This window comes from Symphalangus syndactylus, chromosome 10 (genome assembly GCF_028878055.3).
Source record: "Symphalangus syndactylus isolate Jambi chromosome 10, NHGRI_mSymSyn1-v2.1_pri, whole genome shotgun sequence".
In the NCBI taxonomy this organism is placed as follows: domain Eukaryota; kingdom Metazoa; phylum Chordata; class Mammalia; order Primates; family Hylobatidae; genus Symphalangus; species Symphalangus syndactylus.
In genome coordinates this window covers 63,765,263-63,784,049 of record NC_072432.2, presented here as the reverse complement: position 1 = coordinate 63,784,049, position 18,787 = coordinate 63,765,263, and the positions used below count along the sequence as shown (strand labels likewise).

Here is an 18,787-nt window from a genome sequence, read left to right as displayed (position 1 = left end):
GACCAGTCTGATTGGTTGTGGGAGTGGACCAATCAGAGGTACTTTCATTTTCCAGCTGCCAGGCAGCAACTGCCGCACAGCAAAAGGAGGGTTTCAAAGGGAGTAGCCTCTGATATCCAGTCAGCCTGAGTTGGCCTTAGGTTCCCTGCCTCCAGAACCTATCCTCCTGCCTCAATAGCATATTACATTTACTTAGTTTCTATTGTATATAATCATCCACTGCCCTCAGCCCCATCTGCCAGTCCTTGCTCTGCAAAAGCCACACTGTTGAGGTCGTGAAAGTATAGTTGAGCCTTGAACACTATGGGTTTGAAATACAAAAGTCCATTTATTCACAGACTTTTTTCAGTAAATGTATTGGAAAAGTCTTCTGAGATTTGCAACAATTTGAAAAAATCTGCAGATGAACTGTATGGCCTAAAAATATTTCCTGCCTCCCCTTCCACCTCTTCTGCTTCTGCCACTCCTAAGACAGCAAGACCAGCCCTTCCTCTTCCTTCTCCTCCTCAGCCTATTCAACATGAAGATAATGAGGATAAAGACCTTTATAATTACCACTTTTTCTTAATAAATATTAAATATGTTTCTCTTATGATTTTCTTAAGAATTTTTATCTCTAGCCTATTGTAAGAGTTTACAATACATATAACACAAAAAATAATGTTAATCAACTTTATATTATCAATAAGTGTTCTGGGCACCAGTAGGGAATTAGTAGTTAAGTTTTGGGGGAGTCAAAAGTTATACATGGATTTTTCTCATGTCAGGTAGGCACCCTTTCACACCACAGTGTTAAAAAGTCAACTGTAATTTGACTTTATTGGTATATCAAGGTACTCAAAATGCTGTTAAGGCTTCTTTTTGAAGGAACTAAAAATTATATATATGTATTTTGACACAGAGTCTCACTCTCTGTCACCCAGTCTGGAGTGCAGTGGCATGATCTTGGCTCACTGCAACCTCCGCCTCCTGCATTCAAGTGATTCCCCTGCCTCAGTCCCCCTCCCAAGTAGCTGGGACTACAGGTGCCTGCCACTGCACCCGGCTAAGTTTTGTCGTTTTAGTAGAGACAGGGTTTCATCATGTTGGCCAGGCTGGTCTCAAACTCCTGACCTGAGATGATCCACCTGTCTTGGCCTCCCAAAGTGCTGGGATTACAGGCGTGAGCCACCGTGCCCAGCCTGATGGATGTATTCTTCAGTATGGATAAATTATAAAATAAAAAGAACATCATATATATATATATATCTAAATGGAGCTAGTGCATTTATTAATAATATAGGGAATGTTGCTTATACATTGGAGGATTTCTTAATTCTGGTTTGGAGGTTTGCGTGTTGACTCATAAAAGTAACTGTGATGCAATACTTAACTCACTCTAGGACTATCTATAAAAATTCAATATCAATCATATGAACATGATTATACTTTTGGTTTTATAGCACATCTTTCAGCAGAGCCAAAGTGAAATCATTTCACTATTCATATGAAATATCAAGACTCATGGAGTAGGCATCAAATTGAGTGGTTAGGAGCATTTGCTCTTAGGGCTGCCTTTAACCTATACATAGATTAAAGGACCATCAATTTATCATGATAAAAAAGGGCTGTTACTCAAACTTTTTGAAATTGTTCCTCTTTGTCTCAGCCTAGCATGCAGAATGTTGAATGTAAAGAATCCTACATTTACACAGGGTTGGCTTCCAACTCATGCATATATTCCAGAATGCCATGACACATCAGCGGGTGCTGCAATGTGATGTGGTTGTGATGACACTCCATGCTGCCCAATGATGCACCATAAAATACCCAAAATGGTCAGTCTTAATGTGAAGTAAGTACTAAGTTCATGGCTTGAAAATATTGAAGATTACTTCACTTGCTCTGTAGCTCCATTTATAAGAGTCCTTCAGTTCTTAAATATGATTTACATAGTATAACTACCATAATATCAAGGATATTCATGATAGCTGCCATTTATTGAGCACTCACTATATGCTAGGATCTGGTATTACTTGTCATGTATCTTATCCATTTGATCTGCTTAAGAGCATGTAGGTATCTTTAATTTTATTTTCAGATGAGGAATCTGAATCTTTCAAATATTAAGTAACTTAGTATGTGGTAGAATTTGTATATGAAAACCCACATTGGTTTGAATCTAAAGCTCATCCAAAGCACTCAGCTATGCTGCCCCCATGATCTAGGTTATGTGCCACATCATTGTAAATGATCATCCTCTAAATTTCCAACTGGAAAAAAAACTAAGCAATTTCCAATATAAACAGTCCACTTTCCCAAAAGTGAAACATTTCTGATGACTGATCTGCACAATGTGTTTTCACCTCAATAAGAAGAGTAAGAAAATGGAAAGTATCGCATATGTTAAATAGCTTGATTTAACCTCAGTGTATACATATATCAAAACATCGTGTCATATACTACAAATATGAAGTTACTTGTCAATCAAAAAAAAAAAAAAAGAAAAGAGAAAAACGGCTAGAACAGAAACGAAGCCTATGAGAGCATAAAGGTGCAACAGTGTAGACCAACTGCATGAGCTCCAAACAAAGTCTCCAAAAGAATCTTTTGAAATCTTTGGGCAAGTCTCTCAATCTCTCTGAATCACAATTGCCTCATCCACCAGAACAGATGACAGTGCAGGCCCCTACTTCACTTTGGAATGGGCATGACACTTTTCTAGCCTTATTTCCCATACTTGGTCATACCCTGACATCAGGTTTTTATTCCATTTAAAAGATTTTCTGGGAAGGTCTTTGAGGGGCCTCTTCATCTTTCCACAGAGCTTTCCATTAAACAGAGGCAAAATTAAACCATGTCCTTGTTTTCCATGGCACTCTGAACCCTTCTTATCATGTGATCTATTAGAATTACTTATCTATGTGCCTGGCCCACACCACCGAGCTCCTGGTGAACCGATACTGCTCCCCTTCATAAAATATAAAGCAGGTGGCTCACATAAAATACAGTCTCAACAAATGTGGAATAGAAGGCATGATTCATGATTATTTCATTCTACTAAATGCATGATATTATTTGGACTACGCACTGTGATATACCATTAAAAATAAGTGATCTTTTAAAAAAATTTTCCAGAATTAGGACAGATGCACTGTGACTCACGTTATTATTATTATTATTATTATTATTATTATTATTATTTTGAGTGGGAGTCTCGCTCTATCACCCACGCTGGAGTGCAGTGGCATGACCTTGGCTCACTGCAACCTCTGCCTGCTGGGTTCAAGGGAGTCTCCTGCCTCAGCCCTCCCGAGTAGCTGGGACTACAGGCGCGCGTCATCAGGCCCGGCTAATTTTCTTTGTATTTTTAGTAAAGATGGGGTTTTGCCATCTTGGCCAGGCTGCTCTCGAACTCCTGACCTCAGGTGATCCACCCGCCTTGGCCTCCCAAAGTGCTGGAATTACAGGCATGAGCCACTGCACCTGGCCTGACCTACATTCCTAAAAGGGCTGTGTTACTGAAACAATCAGGAAAGAGATACATATCTCCAGGTGAAGGAAAATGAACAATGCTTTTTCTCTTCCTTAAGTCAAGAAAAATCCAGTTCTTTAGTTGACAGTACATCCAAGTTAGTCAAATTAAGTAGCTTCCTGTCTCCTCTTCATTTTATCTACTTGTCATGATTAAATATCCTACTAGGTTATAAGTGGGCCCTCAGCGCTGACCTTTTTATGTTGGGATTTGAGAGGCACAGTCTAGAGCACTACCCTTCACCTAAACGCCAGTATGCCACCAGTAGAAATTATCCTTTAGGCTAAATATTGTTCTTCCCATAAACCCTCTTTTCAAGGATCAGTTTAAACCTAAATTCCTTTATCAGAGTGGAAACCAGCAGATTTCAGAGTCAGATGAAGAATTCATATCCACCTGGCTTTGAACATTATCGGCTGTGGGATGGTGTAGGTAAAATTTTAAGTGCATAATTTGGCAATAATCATCAATAAATATTAATGTTGGTGAGGCCCCTGGGCCACATAAAGAAATAGGGAGTGAGGGGATTTGAAATTCTGGCCACTTCACAGAAATGGGTGGGAAGGGGCTTTTGACAGATAGAAGCCTATACTACATGAAGCAATTCCTCATTGAGTTCTCTCTCGTCCTTTATCCTTGTTGGAAACATCAGGCAAAGTCACTCTTGGTCTTAAAGTACTTTTACATCTAAATACCGCACTCTTCTATTTAATCCCTGTCTGTTGTAGATGTTAAGTATACAAAGAGGTTGTCACAGTTTGAAACATCGGGACTTCTGTCAAGTACTAGCTCCGGAACTCCAGTCCTGCTCGCCCTCAAAAATGGCTTGCAGCTGGAGGTTTAAATTCCACTTCCTCTCCGCGAATCCTTACGCACAAGGAGGCGGGGCGTGTGTCCTCCGCGCGTGGTTTTGAGTAGCACCTTCTTGGGCACCGCCTGCCTCCACCCACGGCCGGGCCTTGACGTCATGGGCTGCGGCCCCCTCCCGGCTGAGCCTATAAAGCAGCAGGTGCGCGCCGCCCTACAGACGTTCGCACACCTGGGTGCCAGCGCCCCAGAGGTCCCGGGACAGCCCGAGGCGCTGCGCCCGCCGCCCGAGCTCCCCAAGCCTTGGAGAGCGGCGCATACTCCCGGTCTCCACTAGCTCTTCCAACACCCGGTCGTTTTGGCCGCAGCTCGCGTCCCAGAGACCGAGTTGCCCCAGAGACCGAGACGCCGCCGCCCCGAAGGACCAATGAGAGCCCCGCTACTACCGCCGGCGCCGGTGGTGCTGTCGCTCTTGATACTCGGCTCAGGTGAGGATTCACCGGCGCTGAACTGCTGGGCTCTCCTCCCATGGCGGGCAAAAGCTGTTGCCTCTTGAGTTTGGCTCTTACTTCTCTAAAAATCGCCCTTTAGCTCCCCCGACCCTGCGTCGCAGGAGGTGATCACTGTAGCTCCCTCCCTAGGAGGAAGAGAGAAGGGCAGATGTCTCAGACGTCCAGGACAAGGTGTCCCAGAGAATCGCTGTACTTTTTCTTTAGTTCAGCTGAGAAGACGGGAGAGATCATTTGAACCTAACCTTTCGTTTCACAGATTAAAAAGATTAAAAAGACCAAGATTTAGAGAGGTGAAGTGATTTCCGCAGATCTTGGAGCCAGCAGTGTTTGCTGCCTCCTGCCTAATTCTCCATCTCCTCTGTCTAGTGATTCTTTCTTTACCTTCCTAGAGGGACTTAGAGTGTTCCGGCGAGAGGTTAAAAGCACCACTCTGATGCTGTTTTATGGAGACCTAAGAAAAAGCAAGATAAAGCGTTGGCTTAACTCTGGGCCCCAAATCTTACTTAGTACTCAGTTTATTGTCTATGTAGTAATAATAATGATAATAATGAAAAATGACAATAATAATCGATATAATTAACCACTGTTTATATTATTTTTACGTTTTATGTACATAATCTTTTAAAAATATGAACACATATTAAGAAAATCTGCTATTTATGTCTAGAACCTATGAAATAGGCCAGGGTGGCATTCTAGCAAAAAAAGAAATGCATTTGGAGTGTGAAGTGATGGGAATTTTTAGACATTACCCATCAAATTATTGTGTTAGATTAATTTGCCAATTTGGCAGGATTTTTTTGATGTGGAAATTAATGTGGATTATCTGTGGAAAAGAAAAACTTCATAAAATCAGCTCTGTAATTGGGACAGCTGAATTTGCTTGCTGGCAAAAATGTAAAGTTTCTTTCATAGAAATGACTCAATCACAAGCAATAGCACATGTGCAATAACTGCTTTGATGTCAAAAATAAACATTTCTACCTAACACAGCTGACTGGAGAGACAGGCACCCTACTTTACCTTTTCTTTTCTTCCCTTATTCCCTCCCCTGCAGGCCATTATGCTGCTGGATTGGACCTCAATGACACCTACTCTGGGAAGCGTGGACCATTTTCTGGGGACCACAGTGCTGATGGATTTGAGGTTACCTCAAGAAGTGAGATGTCTTCAGGAAGTGAGATTTCCCCTGTGAGTGAAATGCCTTCTGGTAGTGAACTGCCCTCGGGAGCCGACTATGACTATTCAGAAGAGTATGATAACGAACCACAAATACCTGGCTATATTGTCGATGATTCAGTCAGAGGTAAGTAGAGGATAAAGCAAAAATATGGCCTATGAGATGTGGGTTTATATGAGCAAAGCTGCTTCAGAAGTAAAGCTGCTCCCCAGATTTTCTAGTGGCTTTATTGTATGTCCATCTGTTGGATAACCCCTAGGTAAACTGAGACAAAAAGAACCATAATGTGGGCACATCCTATATGGCCAGAGTGATCACAAATGGTGTATGTCTCATTTTTAAACCTAATCTTCACAATGACTTTAAGTAGGAATTGTTATCCTCATTTTACAGATGTGATAACTGAAGCCCAAAAAGGTTTTGCTCTCAGTTCCACAGGTAACAAGCAGATGAGATAGAATTAGAGCTCCAGTCTGTTTGATTCTATGCAGAAGAGACACTAAGCTCTTTCCCACTGTACTACATGCCCCCCATTCTGAGAGACAAATTTAGACATTAACCATTCCTATCTACTTTGTATCTTAGCTTTTGTATCCCCTTCCCCCACACCACCCTTCCCCAGATAACTGCATTTTAACACAAATAAGGGAACAGAGGAAGTAATGGGACAGGAGGCATTAGACTTTAGCATTTAAGTACTAGGTGATGAGAAACTGATGGAATAATAATAATGCCATCTGGAAATATTAAAGAAGGGTGAATATACATAGATTTTGTATTGCTAAAATTACTCTTTAACCCCAAATCCCATTTGTTAGTTATATAATAGTGACCCATGGTTTCTTTCACTTTCCTGTTACCTCATATTTTAAAAAGGCCCTTTGCTTGGAGTGAAAGTACCAAAGTAAGAGAGAAATATTGCATACTTTGGAGTTTGAAGGAAGAAGAGGTTAACAATAAATAAGATCTAAATGTCCTAATAGCATCCATTACAGAGGCAGGGCAAGATGGTTTCAGAGCTCTTGAAGGCCTTTTCTGTCCTGACTTGAGTTTCCCTGGCTTCTCCCCCTCTGTCTGGTTCTCAGAACTGGTGAAGGGACATCAAGTGGTACCAGAGGGACAGTGACTGGGGTGAGTGGGAAGTGAGAAAACCTTTAGCGAACACTCCACTTAATTCCCTTCCTTCTGAAAGTGTGCTTTTCTGTGAGGTGGGGAAGAGGTTCGTTTGTGCTTATTTTTGAAGGCATGAGATTAGACCCATCAAGGTGTCTAGAAACTGTTCTCTTAAACATGTTTCAAGTTGTTAACACTTCAGAAGGCCAAGTAAATGATTAGTAGTACAAATGATGACTAGTGCTCAAAATTGCAATGCATTGTGAAATAGAGTGAAAATATTGGCTGAACACCTTCAAAAGGCTAAGTTAAATGTCCATGATGTTAGTGCTTATTGCAACACTTCAGCATAGTGACTACTTATTATTTGCCTCTGTCTATAGTTTGTAATCTATTTGATAAAGTGAAGTTACGTTCATTCAAAATATTTCTCTTAAAGGACTTTTCTATCTTGTGCTTTTTTATCATCAGAGAAAAGTTTCAATATAAAAATTGCATAACCACCTCTTAAACATTTGCTACTAATTTTACTTTTGTTAAATGTTATTATAATAATCTGCTAAAATACTCAGTATTTATTTTCCATTTCCTTAATCACAGATATTCTATCTTTGATACCCTACTTGACCTTCACTATGTTTCTAATATTTTGTATTTAATGGGTGCTGCATGACCGTTATGACTAATGGTATTTTCTCTTTACAGAAATCTGTTTGCTAAATATTCACTTGGATAAACCTCTTCAGACATTAGTGTAACAAAATGCACAGCACTAACATGCAAAGTCCTTTCCTATCTTTAGTATGTGGGTAAACTACACCTTGCATAACTGCAAGACTGAACAAAAGTTTCTGTGGATCTGATAAGATAAATCTCTGAAGCACTGAGTACAAATATTCCTGGGCTCCTGTTTTTACATAGATTGACCACGAAAATGAGCTCCATGGAAATTATCAATTTGATTATAACCTGTTGTTATCTGGGAGTTGGAGCATTGTAACATAGAGTAACTCTAATTTATAATTCTCAGTTTTTTCCACCTGCAAGTAGTACTCACTAATTCCCAACTATAATCATGAGTGGACACTACTCTCAGGTAGAAAAAACTGAAAATTATGAATTAGAGTTATTCAATCCTCTCTAACTTTTATATTGTGTTAGGTAATGAGGCGCGCATGGCTGTTACCCCTGTGAGCGCTCACCGCTATGACATCTTTCTCTCATGTCTCTAAAATGATATTCAAGTTTGAGAGACTCTTGTCAATAAATCTTTTCTTTTTTAGTTGAACAGGTAGTTAAGCCCCCCAAAAACAAGACGGAAAGTGAAAATACTTCAGATAAACCCAAAAGAAAGAAAAAGGGAGGCAAAAATGGAAAAAATAGAAGAAACAGAAAGAAGAAAAATCCATGTAATGCAGAATTTCAAAATTTCTGCATTCACGGAGAATGCAAATATATAGAGCACCTGGAAGCAGTAACATGCAAGTAAGTTTTCCTAAAGCATATAGAATTCTGTATTTCTAGCACCATGTCTGAAACCCCTAACTGCAGGAAACCATTTATTTTTCCAATGTATAAACCAAGGGTCAGTAAACTTTTTGTTAAAGCACCAGATAGTAAAGATTGTAGGCTTAGTGGGCCAAGATTGTTATATGTACTTAAACAACCAATTAAAGTGTAACCATTTAAAAATGTAAAAATTGGTGGGTTCAGTGGTTCACACCTGCATTCCCAGCACTTTGGGGAGCTGAGGTGGGCAGATCCCTTAAGCCCAAGAGTTTGAGACCAGCCTGGGCAACATGGGGTGAAACCCCACCTCTACAAAAAATACAAAAAAGTTTAGCCAAGTACCATGGTGACAGCCTGTAGTCCCAGCAGTCTGGGAGGCTGAGGTAGAAGAATTAATTGCTTGAGCTCAGGAGGTTGAGACTACAGTGAGCCGCGATCGCACCACTACACTCCAGCCTGGGTGACAGAGCGAGGCCCTGCCTCAAAACAAAACAAAACAAAAATGTGAGGCCGGGCGCGGTGGCTCAAGCCTGTAATCCCAGCACTTTGGGAGGCCGAGGCGGGCGGATCACGAGGTCAGGAGATCGAGACCATCCTGGCTAACACGGTGAAACCCCGTCTCTACTAAAAATACAAAAAATTAGCCGGGCGTGTTGGCGGGCGCCTGTAGTCCCAGCTACTCGGGAGGCTGAGGCAGGAGAATGGCGTGAACCCGGGAGCCGGAGCTTGCAGTGAGCCGAGATCGCGCCACTGCACTCCAGCCTGGGCGACAGAGCGAGACTCTGTCTCAAAAAAAAAAAAAAAAAAAAAAAAAAAAAAATGTGAAAACTATTCTTAGCTTGCAGGTTGTTTAACAAAACAAAAAAGCAGCAAATGGCCAGATTTGATCCGTGGGCTGTAGTTTCCTGACCCCTGGTATAAACCATTATTTTTTGTGCATGCTCGTGCTCTCTCTCTCTCTCTCTTTCTATATGTGTGTGTGTGTGTGTGTGTGTGTGTGTATGCATTTTTAAAAAACTCCTTTAAAAAAGGACCTAAAGGTAATTTTTGCATAATCTTTCATGTTGTTTTAACCTCCTCCCCCCTTACCTCCCACAAGCAGCTAGCACATTAAATAATAGTGGAAGGTATCAACCGCATAACAAATCACTGAACTCATCAGTTGATCATAAAAGAAACACAAAGAATGACAAGGCGTGTCTTCTTGGAATATCACACCCAAACTAATCTCAACTTGTTCTTATACTAATAGATCCTTAGTTAGAATGCATTCTGTGTCTCATTATTTAAAATACGAGTATATGGCATAACTTTTTTAATGTCGGAATTAAATGGTTCTTTATGATCTGGAAAGTAAGCTTAAAATACACCGAATGATTTTGTGATTATAATTTTTAAATGTGAATTGTTTGCAGATGTCAGCAAGAATATTTCGGTGAACGGTGTGGGGAAAAGTCCATGAAAACTCACAGCATGATTGACAGTAGTTTATCAAAAATTGCATTAGCAGCCATAGCTGCCTTTATGTCTGCTGTGATCCTCACAGCTATTGCTGTTATTACAGTCCAGTAAGTATGACATAACTTACAAATTCTTAATAAAATAATGGGAGGTTAATTTTTTCAGTATTTCTCTCATACTCTACTCTGGTATTTTAGATGAATTATTGTATTGTTGTCACATGATCTTTGGTTTCTATTTTTATATTTTATTGACAAATATCACAGAAAGTGGTCAATGTTTATGACTTGTGGCCACCATTGAAATTTAACCTGTAAAGCCCTTTTACAGAAGATCTAGAAATTTTTTGAACTTAAATAATTGAAGGTTTTATTTCATGTTATTTTTCTACTCATGGTTACTTTAGAATCTCAGAAAATACTTATATATACTGTGAAATCCTATGCTTCATCAAGCCTCAGAAGCTAATTAAGACCTGGTTTATAGGAGGTTCATAGTATCAGACATACTGCTTTGATACTAAAAACGACAAAGAACTACAAATCATCAGCAGTAAAGAGTAGATATGTTTTCTGCTCATATTAGAATGCAAAATTCTGAGTTAGGAATATTATAACATGGTACTAATTTACTTAGAGCTTATGCTTATTTTGTTACTGTCAAATATGAGAACTCAATTATTAAAAATAAATTTCCATCATAAGACATGGCATAGCAAACAAGGACAATTCTATTACTGTTTCACTCCAGCTTATCTTCCCTGTGCTCATAATAATAGATCACACACTTCACTTCATGGCCGGTGAATGTTAGGACTAGACTGTCCCAGGTAGTAGGCACTGATGGGTGCATCAAAATGGCATTGTCTGTCAAACAGAAGTCACTGAATAAGGGAAGTTGGGGGAGGACATGAATGGCTCTGTCATGACTCATGTGCTACTTGAGCTTGGGAAAAGCAAGGGACTCATTCTTCTAATTTTAGGTCTTGGTAAATAACTTTAACAGCTATCCACTTGTGTACACGATCTACCACGACTACCGTTCAGGAAACAAGGGGTTATCTTCTGCCATTGTTTACAATTATTTTAAATTTAGATGAGATCATGATAAAATGACACATAAAAATTGTTTCATCATGCATATCAAGTTTGATATGTAGCTTAAATTTGTTTTGCACACCCTAGAATTTGTCCTGGTTTTTTAGTACCTCAAGCCAGATATGCAAAGGTGTTTAGGAGAGACACTCTCAGACAAACCATTATTATTTTAAAGGATAGAACAAAACAATCGCTAGTTAAGGAAGATGTTTTGTCATAATTAAACTTGTAGTTATTCGACTTGAAATATTTAGTAATTTTTTGGGAAAGAATGGATAGATTTTGTTAATGTTAGCACTCTTAAAATTAAGCAGTGGCTTTTTTCCCCTTGTCTCCCATATTCTCTTTGTGTTTGAAACATAAAACAAACACTAAACCTAAGCAAAAGTTGCTGGGTTTGTTTTCATAATTGAGGTGAGTTTTTCCCTCAACTATTGCAATAAAAGAAAACTTTTTGTGATTTTAATGATAATGTTTTGTGGTGGGTTAAAGACCTCCTAACAACAGGGGTTTTTATACAACAACAAGAAGTTTTTAAATAATTGAGTTTTTAAAGTGGAAAGTCGCAGTAAATTAAACTAGAAGGATATATTTTATACCTAGAAATAAATAAAGCTCAACTTGTTTTGTAAGCCTGTTTTAAAAATATTTAATCATTTAATTTGTGTAAATATAGAGTCCTCCTATGGCAAAACTATACCATCATCTTCTCCAATTGTGCATGGCAGCTGTGCTAAGTTCTGCAAAAACAAGACATATGAATGTGTTTCATACCTTCTCAGAATTGGTATATCAAGACACATTTATTTAAATATAAGCCCTCTGGAAATGGATTTATATAAAGTCAACATAAATACCCCCTTAGAAATTGGTAATATTTTATAGCCAGGTTTAGGTTTAGTGTCAAGTATAGTGATTGCTGGTCTATCACTACTCATGAAGTGGAACCCCCTGTACTCATAAAAACCCCAGTCAAACATATAGATGAATAGGACTTTGATAACATTAGAGTGCCTTGTTCTCTGAAGGCTTAGAAGACGATACGTCAGGAAATATGAAGGAGAAGCTGAGGAACGAAAGAAACTTCGACAAGAGAATGGAAATGTACATGCTATAGCATAACTGAAGATAAAATTACAGGTTTGAGTTTTAAAATATATCTTTGGATCATATCCTATAATTTTGAAAAATTTAACACCATATAATCTCAAGAAAAATATGGAATGTGTTCTTAATTATGTATATACTATGAACAATGGCCATGTTAAAGTATTATTCTTTGAGTATAAGATGGAATTCAATATTGAGAATAGACTATGTGTTCAATCAGTATTATTAGGCATATAAATATGAGAGACACTGGTCCTATTCTCAAAGAACTTATTGTTTAGTAGATAGGAAAAAAAATGTAAGAAATCAGAATACTATGGATGTAAAATAAATGTCATGAGAAAGGAACCAATGGAGTATGAGAAGTTTCCAGTGAAAAACAAAGAATCCAGTGGAATTTATTTAGGGAGGAGGAAAAGATGTGTTCAGGGTGGCCTTGGAAGTGAACCTTGAAGGACTAGTGAGATTGGTTCAAGAAACCATGAAGGGAAAGAAAGGGTTATACTGAGAAATGGAATAGATAATTTTAGAAACTTGTGAAAAATGCTTAATCTAAATGAGTGTTAGGGGAGATACAGTTGTGATGATAGGCTGAGCTCACATGGTGGAGAGCCACAGTTGAGGGTGCTTGCACTGATAATGTGAGGGCATGGAGACAGACAATAGGTTGAATGCTCTTTTTTTACAAAAGGAAGTAGAAAGGGAAGGGGATGTAAATTTGATAAATAGGTTGGTGAAAACATATATTTTATTTTCTTGTAAAGAGAGAGAACTGAGCATGTTGTAGGTATAAAGTAAAAAGGTGTGAAGAGGAATATTTCATTGATAATGAAAGTGAGCAGCTAGGGAAGAAAACTCCCAGAGGAAGAGGGAGGAAAGGAAATCAAGAACACACTTAAAGTTTGTCAGAAGGAACTTTATTTCCTTAGACATTCAAGAAAGATGATGTCATTTCAGTTAGTGATTGTCTAACTTCAGTAGGTTTAAGAGTTACTTGAGGGCTGGGCACAGTGGCTCAGGCCTGTAATCCCAGCACTTTGGGAGGCCGAGGGGGGTGGATCACCTGAGGTCAGGAGTGCAAGACCAGCCTGGCCAACATGGTGAAACCTTTTCTGTACTAAAAATACAAAAAGTTAGCTGGGTGTGGTGGCGAATGCCTGTAATCCCAGCTACCTGAGAGGCTGAGACAGGAGAATTGCTTGAACCGCAAGGCAGAGGTTACAGTAAGCCAAGATCACGCCATTGCACTCCAACCTGGGCAACAAGAGCGAAACTCCATCTTAAAAAAAAAAAAAAAAAAAAAAGAATTACTTGAGATGCTTGTTGAATATGCATATTCCTAAGCCCAGCCCTAAATCTACTGAATCAGAATTCTATTTTTAATGTACACTCCAGATGGTTCTGATACTTGAACAATGCTATATTTAGCATTGGTTAAGTACAGATATTTTGTTCTTAGCCTATTGCAGAATTAGCTCAATAATTCATAAAATGGGTAATTATTCATACCAATGCTATGCTCAGTATTTATTGCATCAAAATTTTTAATGTATTGGCTTAATGTGGTAAAGCTAAGACCACCAATGTGAATAAGGATGGATTTTTGGTTATTTTAGTGCCACTGAGATTTTTTAGCATAGATCCCAGAATTATTTTAGGAAAAAGAATATGCTGTGCTAGCACATAGTGGGTGCCTATTAACTGGTAGTTACTATTATTATGCCCTTGGTACTAATTTTCCTAAATTAACTGTATATCATAAATACTCCGAGACAGTTAATCTTTGATTTTAATTATGTCCACTGCATAGATTTGGTTAGGAAAACTATTTCTCATGACTGCTGTTGCATTTTTATTAAGCAGAATTTGACGCAACAGATTTGAGCATATGCAGACTTCTACTGAAGTAGGTGTATAATCAAAGCAGGTGTGAAAGAGGAACTCAAGCCGAAGTAAGAGTTGGTTTCTGAAAAATCTTAGCATTTCTCATACGATGTACTAGAAAACAACTGACAGAAATTCTGATTCCTGATTATGCTTTAAAGTTTCTTAAAGCTCTGCTGGAATTGAGCTTATCTGTAACATTTTGCTTTATTTTATTTTTTCACAGGATATCACATTGGAGTCACTGCCAAGTCACAGCCATAAATGATGAGTCGGTCCTCTTTCCAGTGGATCATAAGACAATGGACCCTTTTTGTTATGATGGTTTTAAATTTTCAATTGTCACTTTTTATGCTATTTCTGTATATAAAGGTGCACGAAGGTAAAAAGTATTTTTTCAAGTTGTAAATAATTTATTTAATATTTAATGGAAGTGTATTTATTTTACAGCTCATTAAACTTTTTTAACCAAACAGATTGAGAGTTTGAATATTAGTTTTGATATTGCAAGACTCCAGTGTATTTTTCTCCTAACAGTTGGTTGATCATTTAAAAAGGCTTTTCTCCCTCTTTTTACTGTCTTTATGTTGATTTTTAAAACTTATTTTTTTATTAGATGACACTCTTCATGGGAGAATTATAATCTAGAGTCACATAGTTCTCCCACAAACATGAATGTTTATAATAATAATCCCAAATTGGTCTTACTTATCCAGTGTAGAACTTAAACCAAGTTCTGTTAATTATAAAAGAATCTAGAATCAAGATAAGGTGCTACCTCTCTGTTACAGTGGACCTAGATATTATAAAAGAAAGCAAACTCACTGCCCATCACTATGACCATCATAGACAATGAGAGAAAAATAGGTTTGAATATTACAAAAGTGACATTTTAAGAGAACTAGGAAGTATTTACATTTGAGACTTCTTTCCCTAATATCAAGACATGAATGTATGAGGTATCTAAAACCCACTCCTTCTTTCCCTCCTCTTGTTACTATTTTCTTACAGTATTGTATTTTAAACAAATGTGTGTGTATTGGTGGTGGATGCTCTTTCAAGAACACTTAAGGTTATGGGATGCCTCACAGTTTGATGTCTGGCTGATGAACTAAGTTGCCTACTTACAAAACAAAACAACCTTTATGATATGTGTATGGGGGAGGATGGGGAATATTACCAGCAATCATCTCATGGAAGAGAAATTCATGAATGAAAGGTGCATTAAGCATCAACACCTTCATATGTCTCTGGCATATTATCCACCAGATCCTTGCCCAGTGATCATCTAACCAATGAGCTCCCAGCCTCAGCTATACCTTATCACCACTTGAAAAGTTTTAAATGTCTAAGCTCCTAGACTCACCTCCAGAGCCTCCCATTTCAATGGACTAGAGTGAGTTGTTGGTATTAACATTTTTAAAAGATTCCTAGATATTTCCTATATGCAGCTAGTGTTGAGCCACATCCTAGTTCACTAAATATTCATTGCAGGTGATTCACGTATAGTGTAAGACAGAAAAGCTCTGCCTTCGAGACATTTACCACCTAGTTAGCAGGAGGTGGTATGTTTTCTCAATGCAGTGCAGTAAATAACTGGCTGAGGTGTGCAGCGGGAATCCCTAGGATAGCTCCCAGGAAGCTATCACCTAGCTCAGCCTGAATGAGTCAGGGAGGGCTTCCTGGAGAGATGCTACCTGAAACTTTTTTGAAGGATGAATAGGAGTTATGGAGACAAGATTGTTATAGGCATAAGCAAAATTACAAAATCACCAAACAATATGACCTGAAAGAGAAAATACAGAAAATCATTCAGTATCAACCTGTGAAGTCAAAAGAGGATCTAAGGAAGCTGGGTGGTGAGGGCAGGGTCACACTGTAGGCCATGGGGAGCGATGGGAAATCAGGGTACAAACTTGATCAGGTTTACATTCCAGATAGGTCATCAGACCACAGTGTTGGGGAGGGATTTTAGTCAAGCCAAAGGTCAGAAGATAGGCTTAGAAGCAATTGAGCTATTCCAGGGGGGATGTAAAGAACACCTGAGGCTAAGAAGGGAAACTCAACATGGATTTGAAGTTTTACAAAAACACAAAAACGTAGCAGGGGGCAATGAAGTGCACCTGTAGTCTCAGCTACTTGCCAGGCTGAGTCGGGAGGAAAGCTTGAGCCCAGGGGTTCGAGGCTGTAGTGTGTTATGATCACACCTGTGAATAGCTACTGCACTCCAGCCTTGGAAACATTGCAAGACCTCATATCTGAAAAAAGCAAAACAAACAAAAACAACAACAAAAAAGATTATTATAAAAACAAGGCTGAAAGTAATGAGATAATGGAAGAAGAGAAGAAATCTGGGATCACTCTCAGATTCCTGGCTTCAATGGCTAGGTGGCTGGTGAAATGATTTAAAGTAAGGAATCCTTGAACTGGCTTGTTCTATATTTTAGAAGGGAAACGTAGCTTTTCATTTATTTTTGACTGAAGAATGGCTCTTCTCTATTTTGTAAAGTCATCCTTTTAAATTCGTAACAGATTTACGAGGAGATAACTATCAGCCTGGCTAGTTAGTCAACTGAATCAACCCTGATCCTTACCTCACATGTGAGACTGAACATAGGGAAGAAAAAGAGAAGGCCTACAAGTGTGATAATGAATTCTGCTTTGGATTGGTGGAGTTTGACGTGCTGGAAGCCATCTAGTAAGCAGTTAGATACACAAGAAGTTCATGGAGAAAAAAAAAAAAAAACTTGTAGATTGAGAGTTATCAAAATATATTTGGTAACAAAAGCCACGCAAGTGCTCAAGATTACCAAAGGAGGCTATAATAAGTCAGAAGAAATATGTGTGTTGACAATTTTTCCCAGTGGTCACCACTGTGAAGGTTCTAGGCTTGCTATCCCATATACTTTTCTAGCCCTTAAAACAAAAGTTTATGAAGTCATTACAGTGGAGTAGAAGGGAAAACACTACTACCTTAAAAATAATAATAAATCTCAAATTTATTGAGTAGTTTGGTATCCCATAGACTCTTCTAAGTGCTTTACAAGTGATAACTCATCTATTTTTTTAGAGGGTAGACACATTTTATAAATAAATAAAGTGAGGCTCAGAGAGATTAAGAAACTTGACCACGGTCACATAGCTAGTAAATGACAGTGTCAGGATCTCTGGCTACAGAGTTGGTCCACTTAGACTCCTCTCTCTACTCCTCCTATAGTCAAGGTGTTTGTTTTGGGTTTGGAGAATTCTATATGTATGTTAGTTTAGCATGGTTTTGACTGCCATTCATTTATAAAATATTTAAATGGCTGGTTTATCTCTTTAAGATCCAAATAAAGTGGGATTGTATTTTATGTACCTGTGCTATAGCCACAAAATTTCCTCATCATCTCCTAAAATACAACTGAGCTCTTATTTATGTGCACACACACAATGAAAAACAGAGACAACGATATATCAATCAAATAAATACTGGAATTAAAGCTGGATACTGCTCATTAGCCACCCCACTTTCCGAAAAGGCTGTTTTTTAATTGGTTAGATATCATCTACATATGTGTGTTTTGCTTAAGCTAAAGGCAATTTGTGAAATGCTGGTTAGGTTAGACTACAGCATTCCTTCTTGGAGGCAAACTCAATTAATTCCAGGATGTGATAAATAACATTCAGTTTTTCATTTTCCCCTGTTCATGATCTCAGAAGCTAAAAGTCTAGAGTCAAAGTTAATTTTAGATGACTAGGCAGGTTAAATGAGTGTGTATCAACAACATTTGTTTTCTCTTCCCTGGGTGTCTCCAGCACTGTGGCACTTTGGGAGAGGAGCATGCTATTATCATAGCCAGGTCCTCAAGAGATCTTCATTTTGTGAATTTATCTCAGAGAACGGCAAAATATTTTCCTTATTTGCCTGTATTGTGCCCAAGCTTAGGTGCTTATCCTGTATATGAAAAAATCTACTTAGTAGCTTAAGAATCATAAAATTCTGCCTAAACTTATTTCAGCTTAACTAATTCTTTCTCCCAGATAACTTTATCCACTCTCCTTTTTGCCCCCAGGCTACATAAAATTATCCTGTTATATACTCTCATAACACTTACTAACTTTCAATTCAATGATTATTTGTATAATTCTTTATTTAATACCTTATTCCCCCACTGGTCTATAAGCTCCCAAGGGCAGGGACTGTGTCTTTTTTACTGCTCAATAAATATATGTTGATTGAAGAAGGAATGATTAGAGGCCTTTCAATATCATTTCTTTTTATAATTGTCATGACAGAAAGTGTTTTGCAACAGGAGAATTATATGGGTTTGAAGTCCTACATAATGTGTTTACTCACTAGCAAAAGCCCTTTTATGGGTTATGAAGTGACAATAATAACTTCTCAATGGGTGTAATTCCCACTTTATTTAAGAGTGTATAAAAATTATACTCAAAATTTTCAGTTTTCATGGCCCTCACTTGGCTGTTCCTTTCAGGGGAACTTTCCTTTGTTTGAAATTTCTTCTGATGTTAGATCCTCCTTCCTTCTTTGTTTTTTTTTCTTCGAAACGGTAGGACTTATTTCTCTTACCTAGTGATAATTTTGGGTCCTTTGTGT

General features: G+C 38.3%; 1 protein-coding gene across 1 annotated transcript; it reads left to right on the top strand.

Annotated features, from left to right (window-relative positions):
- Positions 1-4,539: 4,539 nt before the first annotated feature.
- Positions 4,540-14,660, top strand: AREG (amphiregulin). Its single transcript, XM_055296215.1, has 6 exons — positions 4,540-4,809; positions 5,891-6,139; positions 8,410-8,611; positions 10,051-10,203; positions 12,222-12,333; positions 14,414-14,660. The coding sequence occupies exons 1-5, from the start codon at positions 4,749-4,751 to the stop codon at positions 12,313-12,315; spliced, it is 759 nt and encodes a 252-aa protein (XP_055152190.1). The 5' UTR covers positions 4,540-4,748; the 3' UTR covers positions 12,316-12,333; positions 14,414-14,660.
- Positions 14,661-18,787: the final 4,127 nt, after the last annotated feature.